This window comes from Mercenaria mercenaria, chromosome 7 (genome assembly GCF_021730395.1).
Source record: "Mercenaria mercenaria strain notata chromosome 7, MADL_Memer_1, whole genome shotgun sequence".
In the NCBI taxonomy this organism is placed as follows: Eukaryota; Metazoa; Mollusca; class Bivalvia; order Venerida; family Veneridae; genus Mercenaria; species Mercenaria mercenaria.
In genome coordinates, this window is record NC_069367.1 from 88,020,136 (window position 1) to 88,046,889 (window position 26,754).

Genomic DNA, 26,754 nt, shown 5'->3' on the forward strand with positions numbered 1-26,754 from the left:
CTATGACACTTTATTTATAATGTGCTAACATTTTTTCAGAATAATTTGTACTTGTATATCTAAGAAAGGCGATAATACATCTTGAAAAAATCGTAGCATTAGGATATTTAATCTCAAAACTGACTTAATTACTCTTTTATACATTAAAAGGCAATATACAGCGATAATTAGATCAATAAACACGTGCGCTCTTTCTTGATGTAACCAATTAAAATAGCGTGAAGTACTTACCAGATGCGTGATTTAATCAGTTAGCATAGATGTGATAATCCTGATAATTCAATTATACACCTTAATCAGTCGGCAACTTATTTTAGATAAAGGGGTTATTAAAATTCATTAAAGTTATAATTATGATATATCTATCATTTTATTGCAATATTATTTACCGATAATGAATTAAGTAAAACTATTTTAAACAAAAAATCTGTAGCTGGGAGTATTTTTTTTTAATTCAAGTTATCACTCCTAATAGAATGTTTCCATTGCGCACTTTGCCTCCATTGCGTGTCAGTGATTTAGCTCAAACATCTGTTATGTGCCTTATAGTATTAATATGTTCAGACCAGTTTAAGTCTTTAGTTAGTGTAACACCTAAGTATTTAGCGGTATCGGTAGATTTCAGTTCCTTGTCATGCAGGGTGTAAGGAAACATGACAGGGTTTCGTTTGCGAGTAATTCTCAGCACCTCACACTTGTCTGGATTGAATTCCATTGACCAGTCCTGTTCCCACTTTTCAAGGGCGTACAAATCTTTTTGTAGTGTTTGGGCATCAGATGAGGACTTGACTGTAAGGTATACTATGGTATCATCTGCAAACAGTCTTGCCTTACTTCTAATAGAATCTGGTAGGTCATTAATGTAAGCCAGAAAGAGACAGGGCCCTAGGACGGATCCCTGAGGGACACCGGACAGGACAGGCAGGGTGTCAGAAGTGCAGCCGTCTACAACTACTCTTTGGGTTCGACCCTTCAGAAATGACTTTATCCACTGTGATACCAGAGGTGGACACCCAGCTCATTAAGTTTAAATATCAATTTATTGTGATCAACCTTGTCGAATGCTTTACTAAAATCCATTACTATTACATCTGTTTGTTGACCTTGCTCAAGGTTGTCATAAACTTCTTGTGTAAAGCTGATCAGTTGTGATTCACAGCTATGCTTAGATCTGAAGCCATGCTGGTACTGGCTTAAGAGGTCATTATTGTCAAAATGTGTCATGATGTTGGAGACTAGAATGTGTTCCAATAATTTGGAAGCTATGCAGGTGAGAGATATTTGCCTGTAGTTACTGGCCTTGGATTTCGGGCCTTTCTTATAAACAGGGGCGACAACTGCACTTCTCCAATCTGGCGGGACACAGCCAGTTTCCAGGGATGACCTAAATATAATTGTAAGGATGGGCGCTATCTCGTGGTGTAGCTCTTTTAGAACTCTTGGTGAGAGTTCATCTGGGCCAGAGGCTTTGTTTGGAGAGAGCCCCTGCAGGAGTTTATCAACACCCTCTTCTGTAACGGAGATCATGGGCATGTTGGGTGTTGAAGTGTTTGTAGTAACTTTTAGTTATATAAGGGTTATTATTAATGATAGATATAACTATAATTATAATTATGATACATCTATCATTTTATTGCAATAGCATTTACCGAGAGTAAATAAAATCTTTCAAACAATTTTAAACATACAACTGTGAGTATTTTCTAAATATTTGAACATCGCTCCTTAAAAGGTTCTTTGCGCACTTCACCTCCATTGCGCAAAATTTGAATTAGCACAAATATATGCTGATTGTGTGCCATTTTCATTTCTTGGAACGTTTCCATTAACTATAGCCAGCAAGTTTACCCAATAATCGACGCAATAAAGAAATTGACTCCATTGCGCACTTTACCTCCATTTCGCACCATTGCGCACTTTACTTCCATTGCGCACTATAGGAGAGATCGCCATGACGTCACGCTTAAGGCCTATGCTATTTTGAAATTATGAATTGGGTATGACTGAATAGCGAAATCTAGTAGATTTCGCGAAATCTAATCAAATTAGCGAAATCTAGACATAAAATGTAAACTAATGAATATTTTTAAAAATCCTTTTAAGCTTTTGTTAAAAGTGTAAATCTACGTTTGCATGCCAATTTTCAAGAAAAAATATTTATATTTAGGGTGGTTTTGAAGCGAAAAACGTATACGGGTCTAGATTTCGTCAACTATAAAATCTAAAGTGATGAATTTTCTTTCTAAATCTTTTTAGGTTTTTAAAAATATTCATTAGTTTGAATTTTATGTCTAGATTTCGCTAATTTGATTAGATTTCGCTATTCAGTCATACCTGTTCGCCCGATTCTACATGCGCGGAAATCTCAAGTGTCAGGCAAAATCAAGATATAAAATCTAAAGTGATGAATTTTCTTTCTAAATCTTTTTAGGTTTTTATTAAGAATATATTTATAAGTTTGCATGTCAATTTTCAAGAAAAAATATTTATATATAAGGTGGTTTTGAAACGAAAAACGTATACGGGTGATGATTTCGCCAGAGTTTATATGGACAGAAATTTCAAGTGGCAGGCAAAATCTAGACATAAAATTTAAACTAATGAATATTTTTAAAAATCGTTTAAAGCTTTTATTAAAGATATAAATTTACGTGTGTATGCCAATTTTCAAGAAAATATATTTATATTTAAGGTGTTTTTGAAGCGAAAAACGAATACGGGTCTAGATTTCGTCAACTATAAAATCTAAAGTGATGAATTTTCTTTCTAAATCTTTTTAGGTTTTTAAAAATATTCATTAGTTTGAATTTTATGTCTAGATTTCGCTAATTTGATTAGATTTCGCTATTCAGTCATACCGTTATGAATTAGGTGGGTGGGGTACATGATATTATTTCTGATTAATTTCGAAGTTACTGTAAAACAAACGTTATTCCAGTGTGACAATACATCAAAACCATGAAGTGCTGAACTCTTACTTTAATTTAAAAAGTAAAGTGGGAAAAGTTATCAGTATGTTCGTGTCACAATTTTCGGGGTAAGTATTCTATGTCATCGTGCATAACTGCAAAAAACATACATAATAAAGCTAAACTATCCGTGTAAATGAGCTGAGAGCTATTTTTCTATTTCCGTTTATTACTTTTCTAAAAAACACATTACAATTTACCAGGTTTTGGCAAAATTTGTCATTGTTGTGCACATGCCTTTACACATTAAAGAAGTCCGAACTATAGGTATGGTGTGCGAGAGGGGCCTGAGCGCTTACGTAGCGCTCATTTACGGGAATTGTACTGCTCATATATTTATGAATTTTATAGGTAGATAAAATTATTTATGTCATTGTTGTACATTTGGAGCAAATCGGTCCTATTCTGAAATATGTTAATTTATATACTACGGTAAAGCCAATCAATGAATTCCTTTTATACCGTTGAACCAATCGTGAAACGGCATCTTCCTTCTTCGTCAGCATTCAAGAGTGAATAGCACGCTTCTTTCTTTATTTTATTTTGGCTAATTTCTGGTTTTATCTTACCACCACATGCCATTCCGCCTCCTCTTTCAAGTGACAATTTTCTAATTTTGAAAGATTTCTCTTAATATGCAAATTCATCTACATTTCTTGATATGCTTTCGGCGGTTATATCCGCCCTAATATGTGAATATATATATATTTGTTATGGTATTGGACTGTAACTCCATTCAGATATGAGAACATATCTATTTGTTAAGGACGGTATGTTTTGCCCAGATATGTGAAAATAAATTTGTTAAGGTATTTTTGGGCGGTATTTTCTGCCCAGACATGTGAAAATATATATATTTTTTTAATGTATTGTTTTGCAATGGCGGTATTTTTCGCCCAGATATGTGAAAATATATATTTGTTAAGCGGTTTTTTTCGCCCAGATATGTGAAAATATATATTTGTTAAGCGGTTTTTTTCGCCCAGATATGTGAAAATATATCTTTGTTAAGGTATTGTTCGGCAAAATAAATATTGCCCTTTTTCAGTCAACACTTAGTTCACTCTTATATTTTCCCATACATAGTCCTCAGGGTCAGTGCTTCGTTGTGAACAGATGCACATAAATAACTTTATCATAAGTCCGCAAAGTGCAACAAAAGAAATAGCAGTATTAATTTTGTAATAATATTGTTTATTTACAAGGTATGTCTGACAAATGACATCGAGAATTCTAACTTTAGAAAGCTGCATTTTCAAGTACCTGAATTTTTCCACTTTGGTTAAAAAGAGTTTTTTTTTACAATAGATAATGACTGACTACAGAAGGTAATAAAAATACCATTGACCTAGAGAATGCTACAACCTACTAAACTTCAGAGTTTGTTTAAAATTATATTGAACACGTTTGCTTTAATTTAAGGTGAAAAATAAACTAGAACTCTATGATAAAAATCAAATAAATCATTTCGAACATGTTAGACAGTGAGAAAGCAAGCATATCGTACGTATTATTTAGCATGGATGATTTGAACTGTGAATATATACTTTTTACACTTAACATTTAATTCCACAAGTACACACACATATACATATATATTTACCTTTACCCTTTATACAATAGGAATATATTTGTTTTATCTGTAAGATTAAAGCATAACCCGTCGTGAACAAATAATGCATGTGGCGTTCACTGTTGATATATAATTGTAATATTATATTTTGACGTTACACTGAAACAAACAAACCCTTTCTGCATATTCATTTATATAAAACAAACAAACAAAAACGGGAACAATGTTTATTTTGTTTGATTGTGAGTAACACCGAAACGACACAATGAACTTTTCCCAGGTTTTGTTGGTGGTGAAAGGCTCCAGGGGTCCCTCCAGACATTTTTTGAGGCTCAGACTAGTACCTAGATCGAGACACTAACCTCAGTTGGATGGCTTCCTTACGTGAAAAGTTTCACACCTCAAGTGGGTTTTTGATCCCACGTCGGTGATGGGCGAGGAATTCGAAGCCAAGGCCATGACAATCAGGTTTTTCTTTTGCAAGTATAAAACATAAATATTCAATTAAATTTCGTAAACATAACTGACAATGACATTTACCACGTCGGAAGTTACAAATGGCTTGCCGAATACACCATACTTTTAAATACAGAAGTGTACACACCATGTGGGTCGGAAAGCACGAAATTTACGTTCTTGAACGTATATGTGAATAGTTACTTTTGAAATGTAAACAAAGGCATAAAAGTAACTGTTTTCATGTTCGTGGTAAGGATCGACTTGTGATTGTCAATGTTCCCGATACGGAATATATATGAATGTATAAACACGAGCTGTTTCATCTTACAGGACTTACAAGAACATAGTAAGCGGTTGTTTATTTATTGTATTTATGTTCTAGTAACCTTTGACACTGATTTCGAGGACAGACCGGGTTTGTGACATATACATGTCTGTTGTTGGGCTGGAAAAAGATAGATCCAAAATTTATACTAAAAGCTATATTGCATAAATGTTTCGTTATTTCTGTGCATACAATTCGGTTGTTTGAAGGTTAGAATATCAGAAAATTACAGGAAATAAAACATGTCTTTGAAAAAGTACAGATCTTTCATCATTTGTTTGGTTGGCGCATGATTACAAATTTAATGTTAGTAGGCCGTGATGTCCATGAAGCCGTGTAAAGTGATAATTTTGATGACACGTTGGTTTTATTTTGTAATTGTGAGTGATCGTTAAGTGATCAGAAAGATCGGACAGTGGGATGTTATGAAAAAGTGATGTTTTATTTAGATTAGAAAGTCAATTGTACTCTACAATAAGGAAATATAAGGTAAAATACTCCTTTTATTTCGTTCACTGAAGAAAACATGGCGGACACAGATTTGTAAAAGAGCGGTGCACGTGTGATTCGTGTAACATAGTTTAACGGCGTTTTCTTAGAAAGCTAACGCTCAGCTCATTTACACTGATATATCCTTGATTGAAGAATATATATATTGTATATATATGAGAGACTTACGATACCAAATACTTACCCCGAAAATTTCTATGCATTTTCTTCTAGTGCACTGTTGGGACATGTTTTTGAGTGTCATTGATACTTTATAATTTATTCGGAGATACATTTTCTTATAATTATTAGTTTCTTTTTGATCCCCATGCATTTCTCGCGTTGTTACGACAATCTCAGTTTTACATACGAATTTTGCATTGTCGAAATAGCATAGTCCATAAATACCTGTTTATCTGGTGGTGGGTAAAACAAGTGTTTTTACATCGTTTGTGTATGGGATCTGAATTTTTAATTTTTAATAACTCTTTTGCTCATTTATGGATTTTAAAAATTCAAAAAGTTTTGAAATGCCTAAGATTTTCATATTTTCCCATTGAAATATCTTTTTAAAATGAATAACCGTTTTAAATGACATAAGATTTTAATAGCGGCGTAGCGATCCTCAAAACTTTTAGAAAAAACACTGTAAGTTAAGCTTTCATAATTAATCCATTTAATTTCGAAATTATAATCAAAAGTAATCAATAAATTGCTTGTTTTATACACTTTCCATTGATCAAAAAATTATTGATATTATTTGTGTTTTAAGAAAGTTTAAGCCGTTAGAAAAACATCACTGTTTACAAAAAACATGGACGCTCGGCGTCTGCCCACACGGTCTTTGTCTTATCAGTTCTAAAAATAGAAAATACAATGGATTTGTTTACAAACACGATCTCTCCTATAGGCGTACTGCTTGAAATTCTATATCGAGTAGCCCGGAAATACTCTTCAAACATAATTTTGATAGTTGTCTATAATCCCTAACTTGTTTATCGAGAAATACACGCCTGGGGCATTAATTATCTTACCACCTACTGTCACCATCTGCAAACCATTTAATCTTACCCATAGTAAACATGTGCAGGGGAGATTTTAGACTGATTCAATAACATCAAATTTGCTGATTCGTAGTTTTAAAAGCAATATGTAAACTGTCTTAAAATTAGTCTTTTTTCCCGCCACCCCCAAAGTTATTTTTTTTTCGCTGCCTCAATTTTTATGGTATCGCCCAGGGAGGCCCGGTTAGTGCTAACACCGAGTTTTGTTCTAATTTATTATACTTGCATCATGAAAAAAAATAACCACTATTAACAAAAATTGGCGAGTAAGTCTCATACACGAATTTCGGACAAACAGAATTCGGTAGTGAATTTTAGGCAGGGCTAGGGTTGGGTACCGTAATTAGCCTCCGATTCTGGATTACGGAAGGGCCTTTTTTCTAGAAAAACCCTATGAGAAAGGCTAGGTTACGGAAGTATTTAAGGGAATCAAATATAATATGTTAGGACATGCTAAATGATTTTGTATTTAACTGTTTCCTTAAGGTGATGTCATTTTTTGAATTTCCCGGTGAATAAAAAAAACCCCAAAAAATATTCAGTTTTTCCCAAAAAACCGTTATATCGATTCACCAAATACTTTCCCTTCGTTAAAAGAAAGGAAAAATTTTTATATTTAAATTTTGGGAGATTTGTCCCTTTTAACAGCAATAAACTAAAAAAATAGACATTAATATGTGACGCGGTGAGCTCAACAAAGCAATTTAAAGCAAAATTTTTAATGTGGAATATAAAGAAAGTTGAATTACAATTCGCCCAAGTATTTAAAAAAAATGCATTTGCGAATAGAGAGAAAAAAATAAGGAGTGCAAAACTAATGAAAAATTTTGACGGTTTTGATGATTATGCCCTATTAATTTTTTTCTGTTATTTCAAAATTAGATGATTTTCAAAAAATGGGTTTTTTTATTGTAGTTTACAACTCATACTTTTAAAAAATAAAAAAATATTTGTTACCCCTGTTGTTTTGTTATCCATTCTGTACAAATTCCCTATTGTTTCGTCTTTGTCAGAAATTTAGAGAAATCACAGTGTTGAATCATACAAAACCACCCCTTGTTTTCACATAGATTTGAGGATTTATCTAATTGCACATGTATTGGAAAAACAATTTCAATCCCGACTGGTATTGTAATATGCTAAATATCTCGTCTGACGTTTTAAGTATTAGGCACAAATTTGAATGTTTACAAAATGCCTTTGTTGGATATTCAAAAAGGTAAGTTTTTTTTTGCCTTTTTTGAATTTTTAAACAATTTTTACCGTCCCGTTTTTTTAAATTTTGTATAGGGAAATTCGCCGCAAGTGGCGGTTGGATATTTGCAAGATATTGTGTAGATGTATCACCAGTAAAAAGCTTTTTTCTTTGGAATATGTCTTTTCTCCCTTGAATGCCTTTTTCCGGGTACATTTAAAAAAAATTTTCTGAAGTACTAAAAATCTTATTCCCTTTTTCCCCCTTGATAACCCTTTACCCCCTGAATGGACATGCAAAACCCTTGAATAGGAAGGTGATGTTTAAGAATGTAAGTAAATACAGGTAAGTTCCGCTTCTAGTTGGATGAATCACCGAAGTTGAGATCTTCTTATTTTGAGATAAGTGTTTTTACGAGTTCCGTCTGAAAAAACGAGATCAGTGACAGCTTTGTGCGAAGAAACCCAATTTGTTTTTAAATTTTTCCCTTTGGTAGAAAACGATAATGCGGGGTCATCTAACGTAGTAAATCTAAGGAGGGGAATTTTGAATGCATGGGTAAAATTTTTCTGAACATGCTCAGTGTTTTTACTAGATGAAAGACTGAATGATTGTAAAAATTAGGGTCAGCCCAGATCTGTTGTGTAGGGGATAAAATTTGTGTTTGTAATCTTAAAACCTCTCTTTGAGGGAGGTTCGTATTTTTTGACCCTGTTCCCTTTTAGGTTCATTATTTGGAAAGAAAGCGTTTTAAAGGATTTAGGGGAAAGAACTGGTCTTTCCCCAGAAACGTGTTAAATTTGACTTCCTAAATTAACTAAAATAATGTTTAAAAAGAAAGTGCCCCCGTAAAAAAACGTATTGATCAGGTGCAAAAGTTTTAACCAAATCGCAGTGAAAAGTAAAAAGATGTAAAATGAGAATTAAATCATTCAATAATGTTTCTTTTCTTATGACAAACTTTCTGTCAATCAAAATCTTAATAAACTATAGAGTAATTAAATCAGTGTCGAGTGGTAAGTAAAAATATCAAGGTTTAATTGTCGAAAAACACGCATGGAATACGTTTTCGTTGCGGTTTACACATATATCAAATCGTAAAATTCTACCAATAATTTTGTACTGTAATTATTCCTTTAACAAAGTGAATCCCGGTTGACAAAACTAGTATTTTAATTTCAGTTTCGTTCTTTAAACTTTTTCTTGTGCTATTTACGTTAGTTATTTTAATTTTTTTTAATTTGTTTTATTTTTTTGACATAGATCTAAAAACGAGTAAACCCCTCGAGTTAAATTTAGTTTATTGTGTACTTCGACAATACCAAAGTACCGAACTTAATGACACTTATTGTTTGGGTTACGTTCATTCCCCCTTTTCATTTTCTTAGAACTTTTTCAAGTTTATTTTTTCTTTTTTCCCTTTCTTTGAACCTTTTTTTTTAGTTTCTCCTGACGTTTTTTTTTAAAGTTTTTTTTTTAAACTTTTCTTTGCGTTAAATTTTTTTTAAAAATAATGAAATTTTTTGTCCTTTTTTCTTTTTTTTCAGTTTAAAGGACTTCTTTTGGAGAGGTATTTTCGTGATTTAAAATTTTTCCCTGGCCCTTCTGAGGACTTTTGTACATCTCCCGTCTTTTCGGGAAAAATCACCAATTCAACCCCTTAAAAAAAAAAATAATTGTTAACTAAGTGATGAAAATGGGTGTCTGTTCCCGTGTTTAAATATTTGAGGAATGTACTGCAGGCGACAAAAATACTGCATACGGCTTTTGGGTCTAGTACTGGTCTTTCTGGAACTTTTGGGTTAGGTTAAATATTTTAGTAAAATTACTTTTGAAAACGGGGACCTCCAACAAAAATACAAATCATGATTTAAAATTGTAGAGATGTTTTTTTACAAGATTTGAAACAACTAAGTATAATTTAAATATCCTCAAAAATAGGAATAAAAGAAATGTACCTGTTTCAAATGCAACTTGGAATTTGGTTTTCATCTCATCAGTCATTGTGGATTCTACAACTTGGAGTGCGTGTTGTTGCCATTCGGTGCTGTGGGGTAGAACTGTAACTGTTGCTTTTGCTAGAATTTGGTTTTTGGGGGGGGAAAATAAAAACAGGACGGGTCATCGTCCCCAATGTTAAGGGGGGGCAGACCCACACGTCGCTTCCTGTGGGATTACTCGTATCGTAAATTAAGGTGCGCTGAAGTTTTCAACAGTTTCTTTTGGGACAGGGGATGGTGGTAAGCTTTGGGGGAAGGGGCATCTCATTCCGGATACAGTATGGGGGTAAACGTGAGATTAGTTTTACGGGGGGTTTGTTCCCCAAAAGAGTCTGTATTTGTGTTGTGGTTCTACTAACGAGGTGGACACAGTCACTGAGGTATCGGTTTGATGATTATCATCAACATACAGTTCCGATGGTGTGAATGCACAATTTGGGTTTGCTCCGGATTGTAGGGACTACCCCAGTGCTGAAAAACCCGTCTTGATTTTTTTCGGGGGTCTTTGAGGCTTCCCCATGCCTTTTAAAAAACTTTTAAAAAACTGTTGCATTTTCCGAAAACCCAGCTTTTCCCGCATTGAAACTTTGGATAGCATCACTCCATTTGGACTTTAATGACTTGAATACAGCCCGATCCAGTGGCTGAGTCCAATTACTTGTTTTGCTTGGTAGTTCAGTTAATGATATTTGTTCTTGCCTTGCAAGTTTTACAAACTGTAGGGGGTTGTGCGAGTCTGCCCATCTAATAAAAACACTTGGGGTTTCATTCCCAATTTTGGTAGAAAGGGTCTGTAAACCATAAACTTGGCGATTCCCTTTTTTTGGCCACCCAGGTTATTTAACATTTAAATTTGGGTGTTTTCTGGAGCATTTTCAGTGTCATATCCTTGAAATACTCTTTGCGTTTTACAGGGCATCAGTGTGGTGGATGGGGGTCCTTTTGCATTTGCGCATGCAAAAACCCTTTTTCCAATCTCTAAGCCGACATTTTGCAAGTACCACTTTTGTCCCTTTTTTTTTTGCAATTCTTTTTTTGGGTTTGTGAACAACGAAAACCCTGTTCATCCATGTTCCCAGTTTTTGGGAATGCTGGTCCAAAAGATGAGGTGTAAAGCTCATTTGAGCCCAAAAAATTTTAAAGATTGGGCCCCTGGTCATCGCAATGTGGCGACCGCACTAGTACTTCAGGTGATCCCAGACTGAAGCTGGGTTTTCCTGTTTCGTCCACCCCACCTTTTTTCGGTGGCTACCCCCTTTAAAATTTCGCCCCTGTCAGAGGCGAAAATCACCTGCGAATTTCGGGAAAGTTAGTTTTTGAAAACCCAGCCTAAATGGGGCCCTTTCCCATTGCATGGTCAATCAGTTCTCTTTTTGTAAAAGGTTTATTTTGTGTTGCCCCCCCATTTCCCCCCCTATGTACCCTCCGTTTTTGCGATCTGCTAGCTGGTTGGGACCCCATATTTTTGGCTGCGTTAAAAAGAAAGGCTTTGTGCTTTCACCTCAGCCAGTGCCCCTGACATTGCCTCATCACTATTTCATTTGGACTGTATACCTACAATTTTGTTGTCAAATTCTTGAAAAGGGAAGGGACGTATGGTAACGAAAATGCGAGCATTTATTAATATAGTAAATCGATTATCGTATAGTAAAAGGCACTCACTTTCTAAAGGGTAAATCCTACTTATTTGACCTTGAGGAAATAAGGTCAGATTTTTTCTTTTAAATGGAAATTTGCAACAATGAAGGGTAGGCGATTTCATAATACAAGTGTATGAATGTGAAAACAATGTTTATGTTTTTGTTTATTTGGTTAGGTATAAATATATCATATAAAACTTGATTAAAAGTAAAAAATCGACATTCCCCTTGCCTATTTGAAAAGTGTTCGATTTTGTTTACTTTAGATCTTTAAATAGAACCCAAGTTTTTCAGCGTTGGAGGGTCCCTCGAGCTCTAAACTTGGCCAAATTTGGTTTGTTTAATGATTGTCTTCAATAAGTCCTGACGGTGTTGTTGAAATGAATTGGCGTCCTTGCGTTTAAAAAATTTTGAACTACAATTTCACTAGGGTGTGAAAGAAGGCAACGCTTTTCTTCAAATGGTTGGATGTTTCGGTCTGCCTTGTATCCTTCGCCAATGTCAAGTGACCTCTGACCATGGTGATGCATACCAACAGCAAACACGCCTTCGATGATTACTTTCTTCATTCCTGAGAAATAATAATTTTTTAATTAGCATGAAATTTTTAAGGTAATTTGTTTTTTGTGTATTGGCCTTTTTGCGCTTGCTTCAATATTTTTTATGCGGGTTTTTTGACGTTTTAGCAGCGATCAGGCGGTATGGCCGGTATGTAATAGAAAAGTGACTTGTGGCTTTTAACATTAAATTTTGTATGGATTTCCCCTGTTAAATGTAACTATGCTAAAAAAAAAAAGAGTAGAAATAATATGCCCTCAAATCGGACATGTCCGAGTTCAAGGCAAATCAGTGTCCGACTCAAGGGCAAATTGCATGACCATCAAAATACTGAAATTTTAAACAATATATTGATGCAAACTTCAAAATTTTAGGAAAAGAGAAGGAAAAAAACATATAAGGTAATATTTATTGGGTTAACATATTTTTATTTCGATGTTTTTAAAAAAGGGTAAATGCTATTAAAGGTTTTACCAAATTTTTTTAAAAATTTCCCCCTCGCCCAAATATTCAACTGTGTCAACAGGGGAAATAGTGTGTGAAGAGAAATACCCCCATGGTTGTATAGGTAAGGGAATTCAACCCTTACATTATTTTATATTGCTGTCGTCTAGCAAAATACGTGATAGACGACGTGGGGAAGTAAATCTCAAAAAAAAGGCCCACTTCGAGGCATTTTGGGCGATTCGAGGGGAATTACCCAATTATGGTATTTTCTCAAATCAAGTAGAGCAAATTTTTAAAGTGATGCCACTATCAAAAGTTTACAGAGAAAAAATTTTACCTTTTTTAATAAAAAAAACTCAAATATTGGTAAACAATTTCCCCAAAAAAAAATGTCAAATCATTTTTTTATGGTGCCTCAAATAAAAGGATTTAAAGAGACGAAATTCCTACTTCAACATTGAAAAAATAAGGTGAAAGCTGTGTTTCTGTTTTGAATTTGTTTACTCCATTTAAAAAAAAACCTTAGGGTAGAGGCAAAACCTACCTAAAATTTTTTCCCCAATATTAAACTAAGAGTAAAAAAAACAGAGAACTTTTACCGGTGTAAATCAATATTTTTTAAAAAGGGGTAAAAATCTACCCCTTCTATTTAAGTGGTAAATTACTTTAAAACCAAAAAATCGCTTATAAGATTCTTTTTTTTTCCCCTTTTTTTTTAAAGAAACAATAAAAGTCTTTAAAGAAGTAAAAATTATAGAAAAAGGGAATTTAAAAAAAGGGAAAAAAAATTTGGTCCCAGTAGGCCCTTCCCGTTGGGGTTTAACCCCGCCCCCCCCAAAATTGAGTAAAAGTAGGTTTAGGAGAATTAATACTCTTCAAAAAGGAGGTTCTCTATTAGTGATCTTTACTTAATTAGTGTTTTTTTTTGCCCGTCAAAGGCAGTGGTAGGGTTTTCGGGACCGTAATCCTAGCCCCCGATTTAGGATTAGGAAGTTCTGTATTTCTAGAAACCCCTTTAGAATGGGCTAGGTTAGGAAGTATTTAAGGGAATCAAATATATATTGTTAGGGCAGCTAAATGGTTGGGAAATTATTTTTTCACTTAAATTGCGATTTTTTATGCCTGTGTATTATTTCGTGTTATCGTGGCCCTTTTTTGAGGCAAATCTCCCTTAATTTGACGTCTGAAAACAGGATGTATGCCCGTACCCCGTTTTTGATATAAATATTCAAATTAGCGGACAAAGGGATGATTTTAAGAACAAATGAACAAAATTTAAAAACTGCACTTCACAAAGAGAGTCATGTAATGTTTTGTGTAGACCTCAAGAAAATTACGGGGCCATGAGGATTTTCTTCACTGGCATTTTTAATTGTCACCTTTCAAAAATTTGGTTTCCGTGACAGGAGAGTAAATTTGGGAATAAAAATTTTGTAAATTCAGATTTTTTCTAATTTATGCAAAATCTGGGTCTTTGAAGTATGTAGTATTTTGTAAAACGGGTTTTTTTAATGCAGGAAAACTTTCCCAAAAAAAGCTTTCAAAAAGTGAGTTTTTTAATCTGGATCTTATTACAGAAATTTCTGATTAAAAATCTAGTGCGGAAAAAAAATCAAGGGCTTATAGCCAGTATCTTGAGACATCCTAAACTGAAAAAACACTGAGTTCACTCCCAAATAAACCAATATAAGAAAATGTATCGCCCCCTTTAAAACCCCGGACGGAATTTTTTCTATGTCCCCCTTTAAAGTATGAAAAAACTCCTCTGGTGATCAACTAAGGCAAAAAGAACTGAACAAAAGTTTCAGTTGTTTTTTCCCCCCAAACACATTAAAAAATCGCCTCGCCAGTAAAAAGAAACTAACCCCAGATGGAATTCAGTCCTACTATGCAGATATTAGGTAGTACAAAGGTATTGGAAACTTCTCGCAACCTGAAACCCCTTTTAAGGGCCCGTGGTCCCGCAAAATCAAACCTATAATACTTAAACAGCTCTGAGAAAATATCTCCATCCTTGGGCATATTCCAGAAATCCCCGGAGGAAGGGTTACTTCCTTCCACGGGAAAACCGCATATGTTTCCCCCTTTTTAAAAAAAGGGGATCGGTCAAAACCAGTAAATTATAGGCTAATTTTATTAACATGTGTCCTAGTAAAAATTTTTGAACACATTGTTTCCCCATCAGTTGTTAAGCACTTCAAACCCTGGTATTTTGTATGACATACAGCTGGTTTTAGGGGAAAAAGGTCTGCGTTTCTCAGTTAGTTCGGTAGTTTGTAAATGAAATTTGGGCACCCCAGCTATGTCAATAAAGAAAAAAAGTGATCTTACATTCTAGTTTTAGTAAGGCTTTCGACAAGTTAGCCATGAGAAAGTCCCACTAAAAAGATGAATTTTGGAGTCGGGTTTAAAACACTAAGAGGGTCAAAGGCTTCTTAGTAAAAGGATTAATCATAGCCAAATGGATACGTCCCGAAGATCCCCGTTCTTCAGGTGTCCCCCAGGGGTCTTACTTGGCCCCTGCTTTCTAGTTACATAAAAGACCCCCACAAAACATCAGTTCCAAAAATCCGTCTGTTTTCAGATGACACGGCAATATTTTCTAAACACTGTCATCTGCGACCAAAATGTCACCCCAAAATGACCCCAAAACTTCTAGAAAAATGGGGGTTTGGAGGGGGGTAGGGGGTTAAACCCCCAGTGTCAAGTTTCCACGCCACTAGAAGGAAACATCCTTTCCTACCCCCTATTACCCACATGGAGTCCAACTTGAATTGGTTAGCCCCGCGAAATCTAGGGTGGATATTCAAATGACCCATCGATATATGGGCAAACATAACGGTAAAAAGGTCAACCAAAAAGGTAACCAAACCCTATGTTTTACGAAGAAACTTAAAGGGCAAAACCCAAAACCATTAAGACCATTTCTTTACCAGACTCTAGTCGACCCCGCTTGAAAATGCCTCCAAGGTATGGTCGCCCCCCACCCAAAAAACCCGATGACCAAATTGAAAGTGCCAAAGGGGAGCCCCCCGTTGGATCAAAAACTGACTACGGCCGTTTTCTTTTCCCGTGTAAAAGATTGCACATCCCCAAACCCCTTTGTCGACTGGATTTAAGGTGTTTGATTTTGGTTTCACTCTTCTAAAAAAATTCCTGATCTGGGTTCGTATCCCAATCGTGTTTTTACCCCCAAAGACCCCATGTGCGCTATGGGCCCTTCCCTTTAAATTATAGGTTTTAAATTTCTGAACCCCGATATTACAAATTTTCTTATTTTCCCGGGAAATGTGTACCATTGGAACCAACTTCCCCCAGTGTCGCCCTACCCCAGAGCAATGCCCCGTTTGCGCTTGACATTCTGCCTTTATCCGCTAACTCAATTTTAACCTTTTTATTTCACCAAAATTTTTTTTTAGTTTTTTTCCACTTAAATTTTTATCACTTAAATTTTTTTTCTTTTTGATTTTTACGGCAAAACGTTTCGTCCCCCCAAGGGGTTCGCGGTTGGAGATGATAGTAGATCGATGGAAGTGGCTTTCTTACGGTCACGTAGGAATAGCCTCACAGGCCCGTAAGAATAGTGAAAAGCCTGCCGGTGGCTATTCCTACGGCAGTTTTGTATTACAATACATTGTACTGAAGTCATTCAATGATATATTTTCAAAACCCAAATTTTGGAAATGAATGTAATACACTTTGTCTTGTGTTACAAATAAAATGTCTGGTCAAAATTTATGCAAACAGTCAAGTGTTGTGAAAAAACTAAGTATAAAAATAATTTAAAAAGTAAAAAACATTTTTTAGAGGGGTAAGAGATTTATATTGTTGTGAAAACTTGCTTTTTATACACGAAAAATAGATCAAACATTTTCTAATGGTTTGTTGAAAGCCCTTAAATTTTTAAGTGTTTCATATTATAAACCCTTTTATTTTCATCTACGTTGTAAACCAACATTGTTTTTTTGACAAATTTTTGGTTAAAAAATTTACTTACGATAAATTCGGGAGCCGTAAAAATAGCCCCGGGGGTTTTCACTATTCTTCGTGGAGGCTGTAAAATAGCCTGAGAGGCTATTTCCCACGGGCTGTAAGAATGCCAGTTCCATAGTCAGATAAAAATGCCAAAGCAGGTCACTATCTATTAACTTTTAGATTAGGAAAAAGTTTGATTCCTGTATCTAAACTTACTAAAAACTTTAAAAATGTTGTTCACATTCATATCAAAATTTGTTTATTTGAATCATTCTTTTGTATGTTGAAGTTATGAGAAAAATTTTTACCTGTTGATTTTCCAATAGGGGGGCACTTTTGCCAGTGGGGTCACTGTTTAATTTTTTTTTTCCATTTAAAATTTGTTTTTTTGACAAACATTTCTGTGGTATTAGAAAAAAACTTTCAAGACGAATATAATGAGGACGTTGTTTTACTTTCAAACAGGGAATTTTTGTCAAAAAATATAGCACTAGTTTTCACAGTTGTATTTCTTGCATAAATTAGCCCACCTATATTAAACTAAAAAAAAAAATTGATTCACGGACCTTTTCATTTATTAGATTTGCCCGTTCAAACCAGTACAAAATCAAACACCTTTGATTTTATTTTTAAACAAAAAAAAAACCTTTTGATTATCCCCGTAAAGGGGATTCTCTATTGGCTGGAAAGGCCGCCCCCGTTGGGTGGCACTTTTTTTTTGAAGTCAATCAAAATTATAATCATATTATTCCTACGAAAGTGTGGTTTCACTCTTCAAATGGTACCAAATTTGTGTGGTTTTATCTAAAAAATTGTGAGGTATGCTTAAAAATATTCTACTTTGAAGAATTCACGAGTGCTAAAATCCAAGTCAGGAAACATGGTTGCAAGAGTTATCTACTCATGGAACTCAAACTCATTAGATTAGATCCATCTTCTTTTGTCTAATAATTGCTAAATGATAAGTTTATATAACTGGACACTTAAACATTGTATACTCTAATATGTTTAAGAGAGATTCACATTTTATTTTCAAGTGACCCGCTATTGTGATTCTCTGTTGGCGAGTTCACTGTACAAGAGTATAGTTCCCGGATAGGAAAATATAGTAACAGGAAATGTGCATGCCTTTTTACTGGTGTTGGAATTCATGAATACTTATACCAAAACACATCACTTTATATAGGAGATGGCAGGGCTATCATGTTGTCATCCAATGTACTGTAACGTTTTAGTGCCATGTACTGGCATCCACACAGACAGACAGACACAAATCCTGTCAGTGAAAAGCTAGCTCATCATCAAAGGTGATTTAGTGCGCCTATATGCTATCATTTTACTCCAATGACAATTGACAGTTACATAGTCATAATGTATGGTGTTCGTAAATTTTGTTGGCAGTGGCTAACCGGCTAGATCTGGAATCTAGATGTCTGTTTAATGCACCCCTAGACAACCTGTGTAGTGGCTGTCTAGAGGTCTGTTAATCAGTATGCTTGAATGGTTTTATAGAGAGGGAAATGGGAATAGCAAAAACAAAACACACTGCAAGTGGTGGGATACAATTTAAGTATTTTTAATACTTTAACTCTGAGAAAAACACGATCTTAGATTTGGATTGTGCACATAAATTGCTGAATTTGTTAAAACTTTAACAGCTAAAGTAAACAGTGACTAATGTAAAGTGCCGATAAATTTTCTTATTATATACCTATATAAATTCTGTAAAAAATCGGCTTGTATTTCACAATTAAATATGAAGAGACAGACAAAAATTCCGTATTGTACCTTTTAAATTCCGTATTGTACCTTCCGTATTGTATGCTGCCGAACTATTTTCATTAATATGCATGACCTGACAAAGTTCTATAAATAGCGCACATAAAAACTTCACTAAGTTCCATTTAATATCGATAAACATTGAAGATTTCGTTCAATAACAAAACAAGAATCAGAATAGTAAAGGTATATAATAAAAGGGTTATTGTAACAGTAGCTTGATCTGGGACTTTGTATTCGGCTCTCGTGGATTTTGCAACGTCGGATCACACTGAGCGCCTCATGAGATCCGATCTTGCAAAATCCACTTGAGCCGAATACTGCATCCCAGATCACGCTACTGTTATAATGACCCTATTATATTCAATAATATCTCCAACCAGAGTGAGAGATATTTCTTAAAAAAACATTTACCAAAATAATTATCTACATAGATTCTATATGTAAAACCAGCAACTTTATGACAACTTATACAGCTTTCCCCTGGCAATTACCTAATACACTGGTAACAGTCAGTACATAACAGTACAAGTATTGTGATTACCAGACCTCTAGACATTTTGTCAACCTACAGAATATTCCTTTTCTGACTAGTGATCATACACAACAAAGAATAAAGGTATAGCATATGTTACTAGTGACCATGTTATCCCAATAAGGAGATCTTTCTGCTCCTTTGTTTATGAGATACAAGTATTGTTCATGTAGATACTGTCACAAGGAAATAAATTGATGTGATGTAGAATAACCAACTCTATCAAAAATTGGTAATTTCTTATATATTTATTAGTGATGCCCTGATGATCAATTATAGATTTTCTGTTGTTTTTTCTCTCTGTGACTTACTCTTTTGGTTGTGGTAATGTTTCTCAAAATTGCAACAGATCTGACAGTGCTAGATTGATATTTCCATTGCCTGGCAATGCCCAGTCTCCTGTGGAAATATTTTGGTTTACAGGAAGAAATTCAGGATCCGAAGACCTCCAGTCAACACTAAATTAAATCTTGATTTGCAGGTTGAGATTTGCCGGTTATGTCAAAAAACCCATGTTCATAATGATTAACCCTTTTTCATCTTTTCATAGATGAAAACATATTTATTCATAAAATATGTAGTTGCGGAAGAAGTAGTCATTATATATATTTTCATTCCATGTTATAGAAAAACAATTCAATCAATTATCAAATATTGATCGAAAAACCCCTGTCCAATTCTTTTCGATGATCAATATGAAAATTGACTGATTAAGCATCTGTAGTATTTATTACGCAGAAGTGTAAATTATCTGGTGAATAATCACAGTATAAAAGGCACAGTCTCAAGAGATAGTGACAACTTTGCAGTTAGGGCCTTCAAAAATTGAGGTTGTCGAATTGGAGGCCATTAGCCTGCAAATTTTTAACAATAAATTTTGTTTAAAAATAAAAACTTTGGTTTTAGAATTTTTTTTAACTTTTCATAAGCATTAGATTTTATTTCTGTTTGTATTTTGCACACACACATAAACAGTTTTAGGTCTTGATGAAGCTTTTAACAGATTTCAAACATTGTAGTATGAGCTTAGCTAAATCAGTGTCTATTTTGGGCCATTTTACTATGATTTTAGGGATCTAAATTTGGTCCCATTAATTTCACTCCCCAAAAGTTATGTGTTTTCCAATTTTTTGACAAAATTGCCCCTCCGATAAAAAATAAATTTGTTTTTACATTTTCCACCAACCAAAACTGTTTTGTTTGTACATATTTTAACCATACCATTTAAAGCACAAGACAATCAACTTTAAAATAATTTTATTCTGGAGTGTAACATTTGTATGTTGTAACACAGACCCTAGCTCACTATTCCTCTGGTATTGAAAAAAGAAACACTATTAATGTAAAGTATTTTTCATAATCTAAGTCACAAATGTACAGTCATGTATGATTCATATTATAATATATATGCCAACCAGTGGATGGTGCGTGGAAAGTTGCTGCTGTTTAATAGTGTAAGACAGCTCTTGTCCAAACCATGCAGAAATGAAGAATATAACCACAATTTAATAAATATATAATAATCAGCAGACAACACAAATTGTGGTTGAAATGGCGACGTGAAGAGACACTGGAGCATCCATTATTGATTGAATATAACGAACATTTCGTAACAACGTCTGGAAGCAAATGATACATTATGTACTCTACTAAACATATTAATATAGCACTTCCAGACAGGCTTAGGTTACATTGCATTATAACCCTAGAGCCATATTTGAGCAATACAACACTAGCTCACCAACTGGTACAATCTGATCTAACTATTAGGACTTGGAACATAGTATGATAACTGTCATACAATTTGCCTTCTTTATGTAGTCCTAATGAATATAATATAATAGATAAGTTAACAGATGGATCTGTTATATGCCATTCCATTAATACAAGTCAGTAACTTACATGTAGTATTAAAGGTTGTAATACTACAAGGTTAGATCATCTCATTGATATTTTAGGGCTTACACTTAATAAATTTTACATTAAAAAGAGATACAGTGGAACTAAAATTTTGTTTGAAGCATGCACCCCAGAAATGACACTATTTCCTTTGTTATTTCATGTTTTTGTTATCTTTTACAGATGTTATGATTTTTTGTTTGACAATAAAGAATTCCTAATATCTCACATAAGGAACTCATTTATTACAAGTGATGACACTGGAATGTGTGAGATGATTATTGATGTGGATGATCATGAACAGCATAGGTATATAATATTCTATTAAACATGTTTACAGCCTAGGTGTATTCTATTAAACATGTTTACAGCCTAGGTGTATTCTGTTAAACATTCTATTAAACATGTTTACAGCCTAGGTGTATTCTGTTAAACATGTTTACAGCCTAGGTGTATTCTATTAAACATGTTTACAGCCTAGGTGTATTCTATTAAACATGTTTACAGCCTAGGTGTATTCTGTTAAACATGTAACTATTCTGTTAAAAATGTTTACAGCATAGGTGTATTCTGTTAAACATGTTTACAGCCTAGCTGTATTCTATTAAACATGTTTACAGCCTAGGTGTATTCTATTAAACATGTTTACAGCCTAGGTGTATTCTATTAAACATGTTTACAGCCTAGGTGTATTCTATTAAACATGTTTACAGCATAGGTGTATTATATTAAACATGTTTACAGCATAGTTGTATTCTATTAAACATGTTTACAGCATAGGTGTATTCTGTTAAACATGTAACTATTCTATTAAAAATGTTTACAGCATAGGTGTATTCTGTTAAACATGTTTACAGCCTAGCTGTATTCTATTAAACATGTTTACAGCATAGGTGTATTATATTAAACATGTTTACAGCATAGTTGTATTCTGTTTAACATGTTTACAGCCTAGGTGTATTCTGTTAAACATGTAACTATTCTATTAAAAATGTTTACAGCATAGGTGTATTCTGTTAAACAGGTTTACAGCATAGGTGTATTCTGTTAAACATGTTTACAGCATAAGTGTATTCTGTTAAACATGTTTAAAGCATAGGTGTATTCTATTAAACATGTTAATAATAAAGGTATATTATTTAATTTAGACATTTTAACATGTTATTTGATAGTTTCATTATATTCTGTTAAACATGTTAACAACTTCCATAGGTATATTCTGCTAAATGGTACAAGGACACAGCTGTAATACAAAGTTCACTGCAGTATTTTCCACGGCAGACTTAAAAATGTCTGATATGTCTTAACCTTTAGCCTGCTGGCGGCAAGTGATTCTGTCACTGCAACCAGTGCGGACCAAGATCAGCCCGCATGGTCTGCCCTGTTCGCTATACAGTCAGTAAATTTTCAATGGTATTCAGTCAGTAAATATATTTAGTGAACAACCCTTTGATAAACAAGTAGTACTGCCCAAATTGAATGATGGACCAATTCATTTTAGAAATTTAACAGGCTAAAGGTTAAATAGACAGAATATCTCATTGAATAGACAAATGCTTTTTTAAATGTAAAACACATTTAGTTTTGACTTCTTGTGAAACAAGTACCTTTAAGATAAGCATATTTACTCTGGTTAGTTTACAGAAATGGTTTAGCCAGTGACAGTGGGATGGAATCCTCGGATAATGAACTCTCTCATTCATATGATATACTGCCAGACATGGATTTTGGTAAAACCATTTTCATATTTAACCTTTAGCCTTTCTGGGGCTGCTGCCAGAAAGTGATTCAGCCTTTGGGAGCAGTACAGACCAGGGCTCCGGAAATTTGCCGGTTTGTCGGTTTTGGACTGATTTTGACTTTTCAGACCGATTCGTGAAGTGAAAAAATCAGTCCCGTAAAAATGAAGAAAAGTATAAATTTCGGTCTGAAATCTCAATACACGATGACCTGCCAAGCAGGAAACTGTTTGTCGCACCCTCAGATAATCAATAAACGTGTCAAACGGTCTGATTGTCACCTTGATAATCGGTCCGTAATTAGCATGTGGCGCAATCAGTGTTAGCGGGCACATCCTTTAATGTTTGCAGACAGCCAACTGCAATATATTAAACATTTTTGACTGGTTTCCAAATGTTTCTGACCGGATCCACTTCTTTTATTTAGAATCCGACGGATGTTTTTTGTTTCAAAAGGCTGTTTGATCACGGATAAAAAACAAATGGTCACTGCATTTAATGAGACATCACACGAGAAACAGATATAAATAATTTTTATAATAACTTGAATTGTAAAAAATTACATGATTCATTTGTTGGGACTCCAGTTAGAAAATCGTCTTACCAGACTGTACATAAAAAAAAAAAGAAAGAAATAAATGGACTGGCAAACACAAATGATAAAGAAAACTGGAGTGGCCTGTTTATCAAATCGGTCTTTTAAAAATTGTTTCAAAATGAAAGTTTGTTTACATCAGAAGAGAACTTTATAAAATGTAGTTGCTTGTTGAAGTACAATGCCAGCGTGATGAAATATCTGTGGCCAACCCGCCTGGCCTTTTGGTATACACATGCAGGAAATTCGATCTCAGCCTTCACATAACGTACACATTTGGTCCGCGGCAGAGTATTCTTAAAATACTGAGTATGTTTTGCAGAGAATATGTGTCGAGTAAATCACTGACGCATTTTATTTTATAAAATTCCATCAAAGAATGAGGAAACATGTGTCTGCCATGTACAGTACCGAAGTCACATGCGTTGGCTTTTAGACTAGTTAGGTACACGGTGTCAATGCCTCGACAATTTTAGGCTTGCAAGTATTTTCTCGGAAAAACATCAAAATTTAAATAAAGTAACGCTCACACATAACACTGAATAACTGTCTTCATTGTATGGTAACTCATGGTGACCGGTAAATCATTTTTAATGCATGACATGCTTATTTCTTTACTCTATCACGTTTTACAAATATGGTATATCAGGCCTAAGACCACAGTTATTTTTACTATATGTTCTATATAGGCACTGGACACTATTATAACAATTTTGCATGCATTCCAACCCCCATAAAAATACCTGAACTCAACAGAACTGTTCAAGAGAAAAAATTCCAGCCACAGTAAACATTGGGTTGACCGGCTCTTTTTTCCACCATTTTGAACCAAATCACATGCATATGAAGAATACTCTCTAGATGGCCGCAAACAGGCAAAACAGGCTCTATCAAAAAGTCATGTTATGCATATTCTGACATTCTCATTCTGTCAAATTGTACATGTACCTGCTATTTCATATCTCCTCTATTAAATCATGCCATTTATTGCAGGTCTTTCACTCAAAAATCCACCAATATTCACCATCAAACAGAGGAACTATTTTCCGCGTAACCACTTGACCAAGGGCAAATAACTGTGGTCTTGTGCCTATTTATTGGTAATGCGGTGGGTGGGGTAGCACCGATGTTATGATTTTCATTTCAGACCGATTGAGTTCTCAAAATTTCCGGAGCCCTGGTGCAGACTGCACATCCGTGGCTGATCATTGTCTGCACTGTTTGCTATTCAGTCAGTATATTTTCAGTGAACACCCCTTTGAATGATAAATGGTTTTGCCCAGACTGAATGATAGACCAGTCCATTTTAGAAATTTATCAGGCTAAGGTTTGAAGATGATTTGATTACTGTTCACTCTTCTTTTCATGTAAATTGGAACTACTGTATTTTATGCCACAGTAATTCACTAAGAACAGACTTAAAAAGAAAGAAAAATATTAGCCTTTATAGGGAGTTCTTTGCATTTGTTTCTGTATTTAATGAGGTTTTATAATATGTGTTGAATGTAACATGATGTATGAAGTGCAAACCAGTATACCATTATAAAAAGAAAGAATTCATGTCCTTAGTTGAAGTCTGAATCATTCTGGACGGAACTGTGACAGTAAGAGCATTGAGACCATCCACATCGACGAAGATCTAACACAGCACAGAGGCTGGAAAGAATGAAGAAAGAAAAGAGAAACCAGAGCAAAGTGAAGAATATACCCTGGAAGGATGCCAACTTACAGTATAACGGTATGTTTTCAAATATATTAATATGTAATTTCCACCTGGATGTGTATGTTGAAGTCATATAAAGTGATTATCATTTTAAAAAATACTAGTAAAATAAATTTTTATCTCGACTATACGAAGTATAAGGAGAGCTGTCCTACTCGCCCCGGCGTCGGCGTCTTTCCACGTCCCCACCTTGGTTAAAGTTTTTTAACACTTTTTCTTTTTTCAACTTATCTCTGTAATTACTTGATGGATTTGATTCAAACTTGAAATACTTATTCCTCATCATCATCCACATTATCTGACATAAGGGCCATAACTCTGGCACCAATATTTCATGAATTATCCCCCCTTTTCACTTAGATTTTCAGGTTAAAGTTTTGATGCACTTTCACTCTGTCTGTTATTACTGAATGGATTTGATTCAAACTTAAAATACTTGTTCAACATCATCACCCACATCATATGACACAAGGTGCATAACTCTGGCACCATTTTTTCATGAATTATTCCCCCTTTTTACTTAGAATTTCAGGTTAAAGTTTTGGTGCATTTTCACTCTACCTCTGTTATTACTGAATGGGTTTGATTCAAACTTAAAATAGTTGTTCAACATCATCACCCACACCATATGATGCAAGGTGCTCTGGCACCAATTTTTCATTCATTATTCCCCCTTTTTACTTAGAATTTTTGGTTAAAGTTGTGATGCACTTTTACTCTGTCTCTGTTATTACTGAATGGATTTGATTCAAACTTAAAATAGTTGTTCAGGCTATTGTGCAATATCTTCATCCACAATTGGAGTCATTAAACACTCCAGTGGCACTCTAGTTTCCTCAGATGTGCCCAGTTTCACAATCCAGCATCGAAATAGTCGAGCGCGCTGTCTCCTGTGACAGCTCTTGTTAATAAGACTTTCCTCTTACTGACTGGGCAAAATATGTCTAAATGTTGACATTTACTGATTTACTGAAAAAGATTTAACAGTAAATTGATACAACATAGTACATGGCATGGCAATCAGATTTCAATACTTAAAGTGCTTTTAATTTCAAGTGTAAAAAAAGGATCAAACTCTTATTTACAATCAACATCTCAGCAGATATATGTAATCATAATGATTAATGATCAGTTAATATTTCTCTGTAATCAGACTTAGTTATTAATCATGTATTTTGCTGATTACTTTAATCATAATTTAATTGATTAAAGGCAAGGATCATAGTAACCATAATTAATAAATTTTGCTGTATCATGAAGTAATCAGTTATAAAAAAAGCAAAATAATCATCAATTTCATCAATTACCGTACTTTTTCAAATGAACATGCCCTTGTCTACATCTCGGGAATGCATTTAATGTTGAGACCAAGTTTTGAAATGAGTCTTCAATTTAAGAATGTCACTAAGACCTTATGAAAGCCATGCCTGAATTTCCTAGTAATAACACTACCCCACGATCAAAACAACTTACCAAAAGAACCATGGCGGCTTTTAATTTGGAATCTTGACTGTATTGATTATTTGTTTCTTTGTATATGTAACATTTCTGCTATTAATATAGAAATTAGAACATGGGTTCCACATTTGAGTTGTTGTACTTTCAGCGGAGGAGAAAGGTCATTTATTTGAGAAGAAAGATTTATCACCACTGAAGTGGAGTGATACTTCTCTGATCTCCAGGTTGTCCGAGCAGTTGGATAGCAGTGCCAGTATGGGAGAAAACCCCTTCTTAGAATACGCCAAGTTTGATGGCAAGGAAATTGTGTGATTATAAATCTGTAACTTTTA

General features: G+C 34.4%; 1 protein-coding gene across 1 annotated transcript; it reads left to right on the top strand.

Annotated features, from left to right (window-relative positions):
• Positions 1 to 1,402: 1,402 nt before the first annotated feature.
• On the top strand, positions 1,403 to 26,749 carry LOC128558367 (target of rapamycin complex 2 subunit MAPKAP1-like). Its single transcript, XM_053547313.1, has 5 exons — positions 1,403 to 1,548; positions 21,091 to 21,216; positions 22,552 to 22,637; positions 24,860 to 24,979; positions 26,571 to 26,749. The coding sequence occupies exons 1-5, from the start codon at positions 1,403 to 1,405 to the stop codon at positions 26,732 to 26,734; spliced, it is 642 nt and encodes a 213-aa protein (XP_053403288.1). The 3' UTR covers positions 26,735 to 26,749.
• Positions 26,750 to 26,754: the final 5 nt, after the last annotated feature.